General features: G+C 41.5%; 1 protein-coding gene across 1 annotated transcript in view; it reads left to right on the plus strand.

The window, feature by feature from the left end:
* LAMA2 (laminin subunit alpha 2) overlaps positions 1-15,615 on the plus strand; it is a 1,029,834-nt gene that overhangs the window by 785,815 nt on the left and 228,404 nt on the right. The window contains 1 exon segment of the mRNA XM_040350410.1: positions 11,994-12,156. Within this exon segment, the coding sequence (XP_040206344.1) occupies positions 11,994-12,156 (163 nt within the window).

Below are 15,615 nucleotides of genomic sequence, written 5' to 3' on the forward strand. Positions count from 1 at the left end.
GAACGCTTGCAGCCAGTTTTGAAATGTCTTAGGAACCGCTCTCCTCCTATCTTCCTCTGTTCTTTCGCTGGACTGCCTGTCAGATTTAGCCAAAAACTCCTTAGAAGCAGGGAGAAGTGATAATATATCGAGATATTCACCCCTCCAAATTTTTTCTTTGACTGACTTAGACAGATGAAAACCCAGCGGGGATAAACTGCAAGGGAGGGGTTCCTTAAAGGAAGACTCGCTGACCATAGCAGCCGAGGATCTGAGGGGTAAAGTATTATTAACAGCAGGACACCTCACACTCGATCTGACAGTAACATCCTTATTTAGCAGAGAGGGATGACCAGCCTCATGCCACACCACACCAACCTCCTCCATATCAATAGCATTATCGCTATTTCCAGCACCAGTCTCCTGTGCACTCTGACTTACTGTGCATGCCTGAGTACTCAGACTCTCACCTGGTTGCACATACATATTTACATTTTGTGAGGTAAAATCCGCATCATGTATACCTTTGAACTGCTGCACAATGACAGACAAAGATTCAATTAGACTAGAAAATGCAGATAACTGGTTAACATTACTGAAAACAACTTCAGGTAAAACATGCTCACCCAAGTCCCCAGGAGGGGGGGAAGAGGCAGCGCTGCTCCCTTGCTGGCAAGAAGCACCTCTTGTTGCAGCTCCCTCAGCTTGAGGAGCTAAATTATTGGTCTTACATTTCTTTTTTCTTCCAGGCTGTTTCCTGGGGGCGCCCACGCTCATCTCTGGTACTGCAGCTGGGCTGACAGATAAAACAGAGCCACTCTCCTCAGACAGGCAACGCTTCAGCCACTCTTCACCTCCCCTGCTCTCAGCCTTCTCTAGGAGTCTACATAAGAGCTCCTCACGGCTGTCCTGCACAGCGCGCTTCATCCTGAGAGAGAGGGAGAGGCGGGCGATGCTGCTTGTCAGGAGATGTGACTGAGCAAATCGCCTCAGCCTCTCCCTTATATAGGCTCGTCCAGTGCGGGTTTTACCTCACGCGAACGGACCTATCAGAGAAGGGGGCTGCCGCAGCTGACCAATCAGAGGCTGTTACTACCCCAGAGCGCGGCAGCCCACTTCTCCCTCTGCTCTATCCCATGCAGGCTCAGCATACTGCCGTAGCCTCACATTATATTAGGATAAAGTATGCTTAACAAGAAAAGAAAAAAAAATGTATCCAACATTTTATAAATCCAAATAACTTCTTTTGATTTACAAATGAATGCTCATAATCTGATTTGGGAAAAAATATATATTTCTGTACCTGGAATTGCACATTTTATACTGGTTGTTCAGTTCAAAGAACTTCACACAGCCTGAAGGAAGAAGTTAATTTGCGTACTCTTTTTTGAGACTTGTTTTCAGGTACAGCCACATAAAGCATGAAATAGATTAGAAAGAATTTCCCTGAACCTCTGAAAATACCTATTACAGTGGAGCTATTTTATTACACAATATCCTAAGAGCTTTAAGCAGCCGTAGCTTAAGCAGTCAATCCTGGCAGTCAATCCTGGCATCTTTAACTCAATTCAAGGATTTGGCTTTCAAGGCAAGATCAAAGAAACAGAGCACAGATTTGGATTTCAGTGAAGTCCTGAAATAAGCTTCAGACAAAGATGTGTAGTTTAATCTATCTCTAAACTGATAAGCTTTTTAAACGCATTGTTTTAGGATGATGTGTGTGCTTCGCTGGTCACATTGTAGAACACTTTAGACAATGCAGAAATAACATTTAATTGTATAACAGTCTGTATAGCTGATCAATACTTTTAGTTTGTCCTTGCTCTGATGATTAGGAAACAGATTGAAAATAGGCTAATATTGTATTATGTCCTTACAAATTATGTCAACAGTTCATTTGTGTACCTTATTAATTTTACATACGTCCCATACATCTCAGTAACCTAATTAGTGTTTAAAATGAAAAACCTGACCATGGTGCTATGATGACATCTGCCCATGGTAGTTTTCTTCCAGCACATATGTGGGCAGTTTGGCCAACATCTAAATTATAGCCTAGCTAAGGACATATTCTAGTTTTCAATACAGTTTGGAAAGTTTGTCAGGGTTACTTCTCTTTTGTATCCCCGTTTAAAGCGGTAGTAAACTGCACTTTTTTTTAATTCACTGCAAGGCAATGGCATCGCATTCTAGCACATTATAAAATATTGACTTTAGAACAAAGTACTCCAGCGGCACGCTGTCACCACTAACAGGGCTTCCTTCTTCACTCAGTCTTCCTTCTGGGTTCAAGTGCTTCGTCCATCTGATTGGCCAAACCGCGATGATGCGTGCGGGAGTCACGAACTGTGGCACAGAGCTCTGAAGGGACAGCACAGGTATGCCGTCTCTTCAGAGCGCATGCCCCAATTGACGTCACCGGCTGCATGCAATGTGAATATCTCCTTAACAGTGCAAGTTTAGGAGATATTCACTGCACCTAAAGGCAAGCCTTATAGAAAAGAGTTTACAACCGCTTTAAAAGATTTCCCCACACATCCTGTTCTAATACCCATCATATATACAACAGGTGCTAAGACCGCGGGAGGTCTAGAATGCCCAAACTTAAGTAATTATTTTCTTGCTTCCCAACTCACATATGTCCATGCTTGGTTACACTCTGATCCCCAACTCTGCCCACTACGCTATTGAGGACCCTCTTTTGACCTTCAACCTCTATAAGGGAAGAACTGCATGGGTCAAGGAGATTAGGTGGTTCCAGATTCTCTCCTGTTTATGTTAGCTTTGAGGCTTGGAGGGGGGGAACTCTGACACAGTCCTCTCTGGGTATCTCACCACAGACTCTCTTATGACGGAACTCCAATCTCCCTGAACTCTTTGGTCATCTGGACTCAACATGGTGGGGTCGATTTGGAATTACATACCTCTCCCATATAGTTGAGGATAATGCCTTATTACCCTTTGACACACTCAGACTTAAATATGGCCTGGACAATAAATTATTCTTTAAATATCTTTAGCTAAGGCATGCCATTCGGGCACAATTTGGGTCCTTGACCATTGAGCTCATGGAATCATCTATTGAAGACCTCTTGTTGTTCCCAGAAGTTGCCAAGTTGGTGATGACCTTTTAAGGTCACCTACAGTTGGTGGGGACAGATCCTTTCTAGAACTCTCATCGCAAATGGCTGATGTCCATGCCTGAGCTCTCTGAAGAGGATCGGGAAGAAGCAATCAAGATATGTTTTCAGGATATATAAAAAAAATGGGGAGGTTTGGGACTTTGAATGAGGCACATAAGTGGAACAATGGGTAATTTTGAAAAAAAGCTAATTTTAATAAAATCACACAAGTTATACAAATTTCTTGACCAGCAGGCTCCATATAAAGATATAAGTTAACAACAAATATTATAAATGGGTAAATCACAGCATGTTGTGGTAACATAATGCATCTAGGATAGCCTAGGGTACTGAATGGCTCGTTGGTTCGACGCGTTTTAGTGACCAATCACCTCATCAGGAGTAGATGCATTTAGTATGAAAAAATATTAAACATAGATATGAGGGTCAATAAATGCATCTTGGAAACTTCAAATGGGATAAGGGAGAGTATAAAGAAAAAAAGAAGAAACAATAAGGGGTATGGAGGAAGGGAGAAATTCCCCCTTCTACTTACACATTGCAGCACATAGTCTGCTGGTGGCGCCATAACGATGGAACTCATCAGGTATCGTCACTGAAACTCATTCAGTTTGTTTCATTTTGATTAGCTGTGATTGGCCAGAGCTAATCACATGTTACAGATGGACTGTGATTGGCCCTGTGTGTACCATGAGATCACATTCATCAATTTGAGCTAGCAACACAACTGTACACAATGGATGGCATGAAAAAAAGACATCCATTGTTTACAACTGTCATGTGATCTGCTTTGATTGGTCACAGTGATCACATAGTACCGGCAGCGAGCCAGTACACTGATCAGTCATTGTCCAATGGACACAGCCAGTGACAGATTGTGCCACACATTCTGCACATCACAGAGATGCACCTTTTCACTGGCATGATTGAGACATCCACCAGGCATGTTAATTAAAGGAATTTGACATTTGTAATGTTTCACTTTTAGCAATTAAAAAATCACTTCTCCTGGCTAAGTAGATTTTTTTATGTTTTTTTTATATTGGTACATGTTCCCCAGAGCATTGCCCATCCTTGTGCTAATTTGTCACCCACTTGCCTATTAGTCCAGAAAATTTGAGTTTTTAACTTGATAGACTCGGCTCCTATTGGTTTCAATAGGGATGGCATCCTAACATCTATGACATTGGCTCAACCCTGCTTGAACCGAACCCAAGGAGTTTTGCTGATCACTATGGAAGATACTTTGCACCTTACCCAAGCCACAGCTCTATTGACTGTCAGGAACATACTCCACCCACCTATATCAGATTGAAACAACCATCCTTAAACAGCAGTGTGGGCCATTGGCACATCTGTCATTTAAAAAAAATGGCTGTATTAACGTTTCTACTACAGCAATTTGGCAACAATTACTCATCAGTTTTTCTCAGGGGATGAGGTTCTTATCATTTTAATTGTTTTTAACTGTGGGTTGGGGTACAATCTTGGGAATAGAGATATTTTTTGTACATGTATGGATTTTTTTGTGTTAATGAGTTTTTGTGGGACACCTGAAGCTCTTCATGTATTGTTACTTCCAATAATGTCTCGGAGTTAGGGTGGTCTCCTATTCTTTGGGCTCTCTATTCCCTTTTTTTTCCTGCTTTCCCCTGTGAAGTTGTTTGTCTCCTGAGGTATAAGGATATGGTTACTGTTATATCTATTCTTACCATACCATAGCTATTTTAAGAGAGTTGGACATGATAATTGAAGTGGATGGTCATTTTAAAACTACAGCCTATATTTACCCAGATATCCTGCCATGAATTTCCTTGGTCATATACTTTCACAACACTTTGTCCCTGTCGCTCAAATAGCCTCTTGCAATGTTATCCTGTCAAATATGCTTTCAGTAGAGACAATAATTAAACCACAACTGTACTGTACCGATGTTCATTACACTATTTACTATTGTCGCCATCAGGAATCTTGAGCATGCTAAAGAGCCAAAGCTTAAAGCAGATTTACACCCAAAAGTAGAACTTCTGCTTATATGCCCCCCCCTCTGGTGCCACATTTGGCACCTTTCGGGGAATAGGAGGGAATGGGTACCAGTTTTTGACAGGCACCATCCCCCACTCCCGGGAGAAAGTGCTGTGGCGCTGTCCCTCAAAAGTTCAGGCCCCTCTTCCTTCCTCTGCCGCTCTGCCAGTTAGAAAGAAAAGCATGCTTTACTAGTAATGGTGGTGGCCAGTGACTTATAGCAGTACTGCGATATTGCAGCGGACAGTCTGACACTAACTGACAATTTGTGGGATCAAGTGACACTAATACAGTGATCAGTGCTAAAAATATGCACTGTCACTATATTAATGACACTGGATGGGAAGGGGTTAAACATCTAGGCTGATCAAAGTGTTAAATGTGTGCCCAACCAGTGTTTGTGTGTACTACTAATAATTTCATAAAGCAGTGATTGTGAGATGGCAGTTGAATCTTCATTGTGAATATCTTTTAATATATTGTGAATTACTTGCGCTCACAGATTTGTAAATGTGCCCTTTAAAGTCACAACATTATCAGTATACACCATTGATACTGTGTAAGTATACATTTATTGGGTAATCTGTTAGTACCTTGTCTGCTTTAACTGCCAAAGAGTATGAATTTCATAGTTTATCTAGGCAAAATTAGTCTGCTTGTTTACGTTGCGTACATTTTCACTGATTTGCCCATTAAGGTCTTAAACCAGAATGATCCATGACTGTTTCACAATTTTTATTTCATTCTCTGTAGATTTTATCTAATATTCTGATCTCGCTGTAATCTGCTAGCTTTTACTACATAACTAAAACTAAACAAATAAATGTACTTCTTAGAGGCCAGATATTTATGCTGTATATTATCCTTTTACATAGCTGTACAGAAACTATCTAGTAGGGTATAAAGTAAAAGCTTTTTTTTTTGCAAAGCATAATTCTAAAACATTTTTGAATAAATACAATCACACATTACATGTCAAATTGCTTTTTTATTGTTTTATTGTGCTTTATCACTACTATTTTAGTATGGTACAAACCAGTTGAAGATTGCTTCAATAGCCAGCCCAGTCAATGTATGCTATAATTTACAAAACGCGTCCTCACTATTTATAGTTCTTTATATGACTGTGCTTATAGTGGACTATAAAAAGCCTGAAGCATAGAAGGTTTTAGTAGAAAACAACAGATACAGATGTCAAGGTAAAACTATTCTTTGTGTGGGTGCTTTCAGTTAAAAACTGCTTTATACTGTATACTACTTGTATGCATATGTGGGAAGGGAAAACATTAAAGTGAGCCTATTGGTTAAAAAAGCACATTAAATCTGACCAAACACTGACATGCTGTCATGCTCTAAGCTATTGTTATAGAGTAATCTTAAATTCGGATGAGCACAGCTATTTTGAACATCTTAGGCCCCGTACACACGACCGGATCGATCCGCTGAAACTGGTCCGACGGACCAGTTTCAGCGGATAGATCCAGTCGTGTGTAGGCCCGACCGGACAATTGTCCGGCGGATCGGACAGTTTCCAGCGGATCAAAATTTCTTAGCATGCTAAGAAATCTATCCGCTGGAAACCTGTCCGTCGGACGTGTTCGGTCGTCTGTACAGACTCACCGGACACGTCCGACCGACCGCCATCCCTCGCATGCGTCATACTGATTCGACGCATGCGTGGAAGCTTTGAACTTCAAGGCCGCCCACGTCGCCGTGTCATCATCGCGGCGATGGCGCGGTCACGCCCCGCGTATTGTTTACGCGCGGATTTCTGTCTGATGGTGTGTACAACCATCAGACAGAAATCTCCGGGCGGACATGTCCACTGAAAACGGTCCGGCGGACCGTTTTCAGCAGATTGTCCGTCCGTGTGTACGGGGCCTTAAATGCCCGTAGAGCTGTGTTTTGATCTCAGAATTCCTTGGGATTTTCTGCTATAGAGCTGGAGATTTAAACCAAAGGAAATATGAAGGCCACAATGACTGACCTACAGTATAATTATAAGTTGCAGCAAAACTGATTTTACCTTTAGCCGAAAAAAAAGCTCACCTTTGTGCTCATGGGCCTACTTAGGTGAGCTTTGCTTGAAAAAATATATATTTTTTTCTTTATTTTAAGCAGGGATCCCGAAAATTTCACATGTTAAACTCAAATTTAATTTTAATAACATTAAACTTGCCTGTGAAGTGGCACATCTGTACTATTTATACAACATACTACAGCAAAACTGGCGTTTACGAAGAAAAAAAATGGTATTTAAATTCCTGGCAAATTACAGCTCTGGCCTCTTTACAGATTTCCTTCATGTCCCAACAGACCATTATCTGAATGAGGGTCAAATATTAATGTTAACTGGGGTAACCCAACACCAAAAAATAGTGTGAGGCTCCCTATGAAAATACATACCAACCCTTTTAAATAGGTGAGGGTCTGGTATGGGTGTCAAGGGAGACCTTGTGCAAAAAATAATTAAATAAATACATTTGGGAGTCCAACCTAAATTACATGAATATTTGAATGATTTAATACATTTTTATGACGGGTATGACTTTTTAAGACAGTTATCAGTAGAATAGTTGTTCTCATTGGGAGATTTAAAATCACCACATGATCTGGTGACATATTTAAAGCGGTGGTTCACCCTCATTACCAACATTCTGGCATTAAATTAAGCATAGTAGCGCGAGCTACAGTATGCCTTTATTTATTTTTTTAGCCGCGTACTCACTGTTTAATCCTATAGTGAAGATTCCGACTCCCAGCGGGGAATGGGCGTTCCTATCCAGAGGGAAGATGATTGACGGCCGGCTATGGCACGTCACACTCCCCGAAGATAGCCAGAGTAGGTCTCGGCTCTTCACGGCGCTATACGGCGCCTGCGCACAGACTATGCGCAGGCGCCGTGAAGAGCCAAGTCCTATTTCGGCTATTTCCGGAGAAGAGTGACGCGCCAGAGCCGGCCGTCAATCATCTTCCCTCTGGATAGGAACGCCCATACCCCGCGGGGAGTCGGAATCTTCACTATAGGATTAAACAGTGAGTACTGGGCTAAAAAAATAAATAAAGGCATACTGTAGCTCGCGCTACTATGCTTAATTTAATGCTAGACATTTTTTTTTTTATAGGGTGAACCCCCTCTTTAAAGATGTTTTTTTTTTTTTTTACTTTTGTCCTAGCGACAAGTCATCAGGGAAAAATAGGGGGTAAATCTCCCCAACGTAAATACAGACAACATAAACACTCAGACAGGGGGTCTAACTCTACCCCTCTTGATAACCTGAGAAAAAAAGTATAACCTTTATACTTTATATTATTATTATTACAATTATTATATTATAAAACTTTAAAGTCACTGATTAAGAAATAGTATATGAATTAGAAAGGTCATAGAAAAATCTGAAGTCCTTAAATGCACTATTAAACATTAAAGTGGTTCTAAAGCCTTAAAGGGTCAGGAAAGGAATTGTTTTCTTTAGCTAAATAGCTTCCTTTACCTTACTGCAGTACTGGTCTCATGTCCTCATTGTTCGTTTTTGCTTTGATGTTGCTGTAAATCCTCTCTGTTCTGGACACTTCCTGGTTGTCTCTTTCCTGATCACCACAGTACAGGGAGATTTCTCACGGTGGTCACTAATCAAGGAGGTGTGATTACTGTGTGTAAAACGAAACTGGATTGGTGCTGAGGAGTTTTAGACAAAGTATCACTGCTCTCTATTGGCTGATTGCCCTCTAGTGGCTCTCTGTACATCAGAGAACCAGCAAACAACAGCAAAAACTAAACTAAACTGAAGGCACATTATATGATTGGTTTTTATCTATTTTTAATCATTTTTAAAAGGAATCAGTTAACTAGTATGTCTCTCTATACCCTGTAAACAGTCATTTCAGCTAAAAATGTTTTTTCCTTTAGTGACCCTTTAAGGTTTCTCACCTTAATGCATTTTAGGCATTAAGGTGAAAACCCTTTTGTGCTGCAAAATCTCCCCCCAGCCCCCCTTACACTTACCTGAGCCTGATCTGATCCAATGATGTGCATGATAGCAGTGGCTCTTGCCGCTATCTACCTCCTTCCTGGGCAGATTGATAGCAGCGGGAGCCATTGGCTCCCGCTGCTGTCAATCAAATGTTGTGCCGAGTGAGCAGGGGGCAGTGCTTAGCTGCCCACTCTGTGTCAATAAATGAAGGCTCAGGAGTGGACATGCACAGGTGCCCACATTGAAAGCAGAGGAGGAGCCTGGAGCACCGACAGTGGACTCAAGGATTGGGGCTGCTCTGTGCAAATTATTGCACAGAGCAGGTAATTATAACATGTTTGTTATTTTAATCTAAAAAATTAAGCTTTAATATCGCTTTAAGGTAAATGGGTCTGCATTCCAGCCAGGTATATAACATTTTAAGAAAGAAAGTTAATGATGGTTAAAACTGCGTACCTACACCCACGCAAAACAAATAAATATGTAAGCAACCAAAAATAAAAATTGAAAAGAACTGGAAAATGTTAAAAAGAGCTGCTTGTCATCAGACTTGACCAATCCAAGCTTACGCAATCACAAAGTCCCAAAGAGTAATAACCCTGAAAATCCTGACCACACTCTTTATGACCCAAATATATTACAAATATATAAAATCATCTACAAAATAAAATGTCCATATGATAATATGATGTGATACAGTGTCGATAAAGAATAAAGCGCTCAGTAATATAAATTGTCCAACAAAATGAATGAGCTATAGCTACAATTGTAGCGATATAAAAAAAATGTCATCACCAAACCAATATATTACTGAAAAGGTTTAGAGATAATTTAAATGGTATATCACATCATATTATATGAACATTTTATGATCTGAAGTATTTGTATACACAGTAATATATTTAGGGGATACAGAGAGCAGTCAGGATCCTCAGGATTATTAACTTTTGGGACTTTGCGATTACATGAGTTAATGGCGGTGTCTTCATTTTTTGACTGGTCTAAATCAGGCTGAACCCCAGGGAAACAGCTAAATACACAGCTGAAATGCATATATGGGAACTAGTGAACTTGTCAAAGGATTTTACAATTTGTCTAGCCAGTCGTGAGATTTGCATATCCCTACTGGACTGCACAATCAGGTTGGTACCAACTTGCCCTTTTCATAATAACCTTGTCTCTAAAACCCTTAATGCAAGCTATAAACAAACCTGCCTCTTGAAGGGCGCTACTGTAAAGTACGCCCTCTGAGCAGACCTGTCTGTGGTGACTGTGTGCTGCAGACGCTTATTTTAAAATATACTTGGTATTGCTAAAATCACGAGTCTCCCCTGGCTCGGTTTAAAACAGGGGTGGTGGCAGTTAAAGGGTTAATTGTGTAATTAGCCCAGTGACAATCGCTCTCAGAATGCTTGCACTTAGATTGTGGTCCCGCAAGCTGGAAAATCTTTGTGCTGGGGACAGCTGAGAGTGGCATTGTTACGCAGCCCCAAGAAAGGAAAACAATTCCCCGTAAAATTACTCCCTCCCTCCTCCCCCTCACTTCCCATGGAATACATAATTAAAACAATTCCATGCCCTCTATATTCTACAGTTCTACAGATCCTTCCTGTTTTCCTCCTACCACTGCGCCACATCAGCCAGTGTGTTGAAGAAAAAAGTTCCACCCAATGCTGTCACCCGCAAGCGGGCTGGGTATAACAAGGCATATATAACTTTATATTTCTGCAAAGTACGCTTGATTGCTATAAATTCAGCTCTGCGCTTCTGTAGATCTGGCGAAAAGTCAGAGTACAATGAGACCCTAACCCCGTTGTACATAATGTCCCCCATTTCTCTGGCTTTTTGAAGCAAAGTCACCTTAAGCCTCGTACACACGACCGAGTTTCTCGGCAAAAACCAGCAAGAAACTTGCTGGGAGATATTTTTTTGCCGAGGAAACCGGTCGTGTGTACATTTTCGTTGAGGAAACTGTAGAGAAACTCGATGAGCCAAAAAGAGAGCAAGTTCTCTATTTCCTCGACGGGAATGGAGAAACTTGCCTTGTCAAGTTCCTCGATAGCCTAACAAGGAACTCGACGAGGAAAACGATGTGTTTCGCCCATCGAGTTCCTCGGTCGTGTGTACGAGGCTTTATCGTTGTAGTTGAGAACTACAACGATAAGGTGGGGGGGGCTATGCATACTAGCTCCATATGCCTTTATCTGGCAAGTTTTTTTTTTTTTCTACTAGGGTTTACAACCACTTTTAGAAAGCTGTAGAGAAGAGAGGGCAGCAAATAAACAGCTAGAACTAAAGCTGGCCATAGATGGGTCTTTTTTTTTTGTTTGTTTGATCAGCCAACTGGCAAATCAAAAGAAAAAAGGATTCCCCCATCCACCCATTCAAGGTGGATATAAGAATCTTCCCTGCTGTCATATTCTGACAGTGGGACTATCCTCTGATCAAATGAAAATATACCAACAGTCCTGTTTAAGAGGAGTTGATCATTAGAGCAATGCCTTTCGAATGGGAGTGGCCATAGATGGATCAGAATTTGGCTGGTATCTGCTGAGTTTTCTGAATTTTGACCCATCTATGGCCAGCTTTACGTAGGAGGATTTGTTTCATCTCTGTTTATAGTCTGAGGCCAGTCACTTCACTAGGGAAGGGTTTACAGTGGTGGATGTGTATAGATGTGTATATATTTTATTGCCACTTTAATGGTTTTGAGTGAAAACATATACATATTATGGAGGAAGTCGTTTTTTAACTCACTGGATTTCAGCCTGCATTTTAAGGGTTGATCATGCAGTAGCAATTTAAATTGAATAAATTCAGAAATAAATTTGAAACTCTTTCTTATGTAATGCAATCTTTGTATCATATTTAGACTTACTTGACAAAGCTATGAAGCTAAATGAAACACTGGGTATTCAGAACAAGACACAGGACAAGAGCTTCCACGAGTTACAGAAAGATGTTGACAAGATGATGGCTGAGCTCAGGAAGAAAATGTTTAAAAATCAGGAGAAAGCAGCTGCAGAAGAGTTCAAGTAAGTAGCGTAATTACATATCATGAAAACACTCACTTACCAATCTCAATTTTCAGTTTGGAGGAACATCAATAAATGTGTGAACAAAATAAATAGCCATACTTTCAAAATAACCACTTTCATGTATTTTTTTCCCAAGTTAGTTTAATGATGATAAACACAGAAAATAACTGTGAAGAGAAAAGTAGCAGATTTTCAATCCACACACGTTGTTTGTATGTTAGCAAAAAATTACACGGTACTGGAAAAATAGATAAACTATTTGGGGCAGATTCACATACATTTAGATAGGCTCAGCGTATCAGAGATACGCTACGCCGCCGTATCTTACCTGGCTTTAAGTCGAATCCAAGAAGATTTTGCGCCGTAAGTTACGGCGCGTAGTGTATTTCTGGCGGCGGAATTCAAATCGGCGATTAGGGGGCGTGATTCATTTAAATGAAGCGCATCCCCGCGCCGATTGAACTGCGAATGCTCCGTTTCGGAATTTCCCGCCGTGCTTTGCGCGAAATGACGTCGCAACAACGTAATTTTTTTAACTTAGACGTGACTTACGTCCATCCCTATTCACGGACGACTTACGCAAAAAATAAAAAAAAATCTAATTTTGACGCGGGAATGACGGCCATACTTAACAAAATAGCAGCTTTAACTATACGCCGGAAAAAGCCGACTAGAGACGACGTAAGAGAATGCGATGGCCGCGCTCATTTGCATACCCGACGCGGAAAACGATGCAAACTCCACCCAGCGGACGCCGAAGTATTGCATCTACAATCCGAAGGCGTACGAAGCCGTACGCCTGTCGGATCGAACCCAGATGTCGTCGTATCTTGGTTTGAGGATTCAAACTAAAGATACGAGGCGGGTAATTTGAAAGTACGCCGACGTATCAGTAGATACGCCGGCGTACTCTTTCTCTGGATCTGGCCCTTTGTATTTTTATTATTAAAATGTTTTTTTATTATCTCAACAAGAGATCTGTGTTTTTTTATCGTTCATGTCTGCTTGTCAAAATGTATGGATCATTAATTATGCACCCATGTGCTATTCAAGTTAGAGATATGGCTATTCAGAATGTTGGAACCAGCCACTAACCAGTGGACTGGCAACTGTAAGGCCTCGTACACACGACCGAGGAACTCGACGTGCCAAACACATCGAGTTCCTCGGCCAGTTCAGCCCTGAAGCCGCCGAGGACCTCGGCGGGCCGAGAGCTCCCATAGAACAACGAGGAAATAGAGAACATGTTCTCTATTTCCTCGCCGAGGTCCTCGTCGGCTTCCTCGGCCGAAAGTGTACACACGACCAGTTTCCTCGGCAGAATTCAGCCAGAAACTCGGTCGGAAGCTGAATTCTGCCGAGGAAACTGGTCGTGTGTACGGGGCCTTAAAATACCAGAATGAGCAAAAAATCGGGACACATTTTTGGCTGGTACAAGCTTCCATGTGCTTTTTGGATTCAAACAGTAGCATACCTCTCAAATGTCCCTGATTTAGAACAATGTCCCTCTTTTCTCCTCATGTGTCCCTCATTGTGGTATGATCTATATAGTTGTATATAAAATGCACTTTTGATCTTTCAAAAAGCCAGTATAATGGAATAATAGTGGTTAAAAAAAAAAAACACTTTTGGGTTTAACTAATCTCTATTTTTTTTTTTGCATAATTCTCCTTTAAAACCACTTCCATACCTGATTTGTTCTGGCACTCCTCTCCTACATGTAAAAAATCATTTTTTTTTGCTAGAAAATTACTCAGAACCCCCAAACATTGTACATGTTTTTAGCAGAGACCATAGGGAATGAAATGTTGGTTGTTGCAACTTTTTATGTCACACAAAATTTGTGCAGCAACTTTTAAAATTAATTTGAAGATAGCCTAAATGTTTTGTATAATGTGAAAGATGATGTTATGCTGACTAAATAAATACCTAACATGTCACACTTTAAAATTGTGCACACTTGTTGTATGGCGCCAAACTTCAGTACTTAAAAATTTCCATAGGAGACGCTTTCAAACATTTTTAGAGTTAACCTGTTTAGAGCTGCAGAGGAGGCCTTGGGCTACAATTATAGCTCTTGCTGTAACATTTGCGGCGATACCTCACGTGTGGTTTGAGCGCCATTTACATATGAAGGCGTGACATACGTATGTGCTTGCTTTAAGATGCGAGCACACAGAGGAGCCTCATTTTTTTTTTTACTGTTTATTTTACTTTTTTATCTTGACATTTCCCCTTTAAAAAATGTTTTTATGACTTTTATTCCTATTACAAGGAATGTAAACATTCCTTGTAATAGGAATAGGGCATATGTGGTCATCTTTACAGCAAGATATGGAGTCTATGGGCCAGATTCAGAAAGGATTTACGACGGCGCAGCGCCATGTACGCCGTCGTAAGTCCTAATCTGGCCCGTCGTATCTATGCGACTGATTCTTAGAATCAGTTATGCATAGATATCCTTTAGATCCGACAGGCGTAAGTCTCTTACGCCGTCGGATCTAAACTGCAATTTTTTTTCCCCCGCTAGGTGGCGCTTCCGTTAATTTCCACGTCGAGTATGCAAATTAGCTAGATACGCGGATTTCCGAACGTACGCGTGGCCGACGCAGTAAAGTTACGACGTTTACGCTAGGCTTTGCCCGGCGTATAGTTGCCCCTGCTATATGAGGAGCAGCCAATGTTAAGTATGGCCGTCGTTCCCGCGTCAAAATTTTAAAAAGTTCCGTCGTTTGCGTAAGTCGTCCTGGGGCTGGACGTCATTTATGTTCACGTCGAAACCAATGACGTCCTTGCGACATCATTTGGAGCAATGCACACTGGAATATTTTAGGTTCGGCGCGGGGACACGCTTCATTTAAATGATACACGCCCCCTACCCGCCAAATTTGAATTCCGCCGGGTGATTTACGCTACACCGCCGCAACTTTACAGGCAAGTGCTTTGTGAATAAAGCACTTGCCTGAAAAACTTGCAGCGGCGTAACGTAAATCGGATACGTTACGCCGCTGCACATATATGCCCGCTGTACCTGAATCTGGCCCTATAAGTCCCCAGATCTTGTCTCTAGGCTGGAAAGCCTGAAATAAAAAAAAAATCTCATCTTTCCAGCCGAGGCAACGGCAGTGTTTGCATCTGTTGAGGCCAGACGTGACTTCGCGCCCAGCCTCCAAAGGGCATAGAGTCTGCCGGGAACCATCTGGTCCACTGTATTCTCTATAGTAATTGACCACCATCGGCCGAATCATTCTCTGGCACGGGTGTGCCGATAGAAGCACCGGAGGGCGGTGGGAAGGGACGAATAGCAGGTATGATTGTTTTTACATGACAGGGAATCGCCGGCAGAAAAAGATGATATATGAATGACGCCTGCAGCTGCAGTCATCATTCAGGCCCCGTACACACGACCGAGTTTCTCGGCAGAATTCAGCCAGAAACTCGGTTCAGAGCTGAATT

The sequence above is a fragment of the Rana temporaria genome, chromosome 4 (assembly GCF_905171775.1).
Source record: "Rana temporaria chromosome 4, aRanTem1.1, whole genome shotgun sequence".
Lineage (NCBI taxonomy): Eukaryota > Metazoa > Chordata > Amphibia > Anura > Ranidae > Rana > Rana temporaria.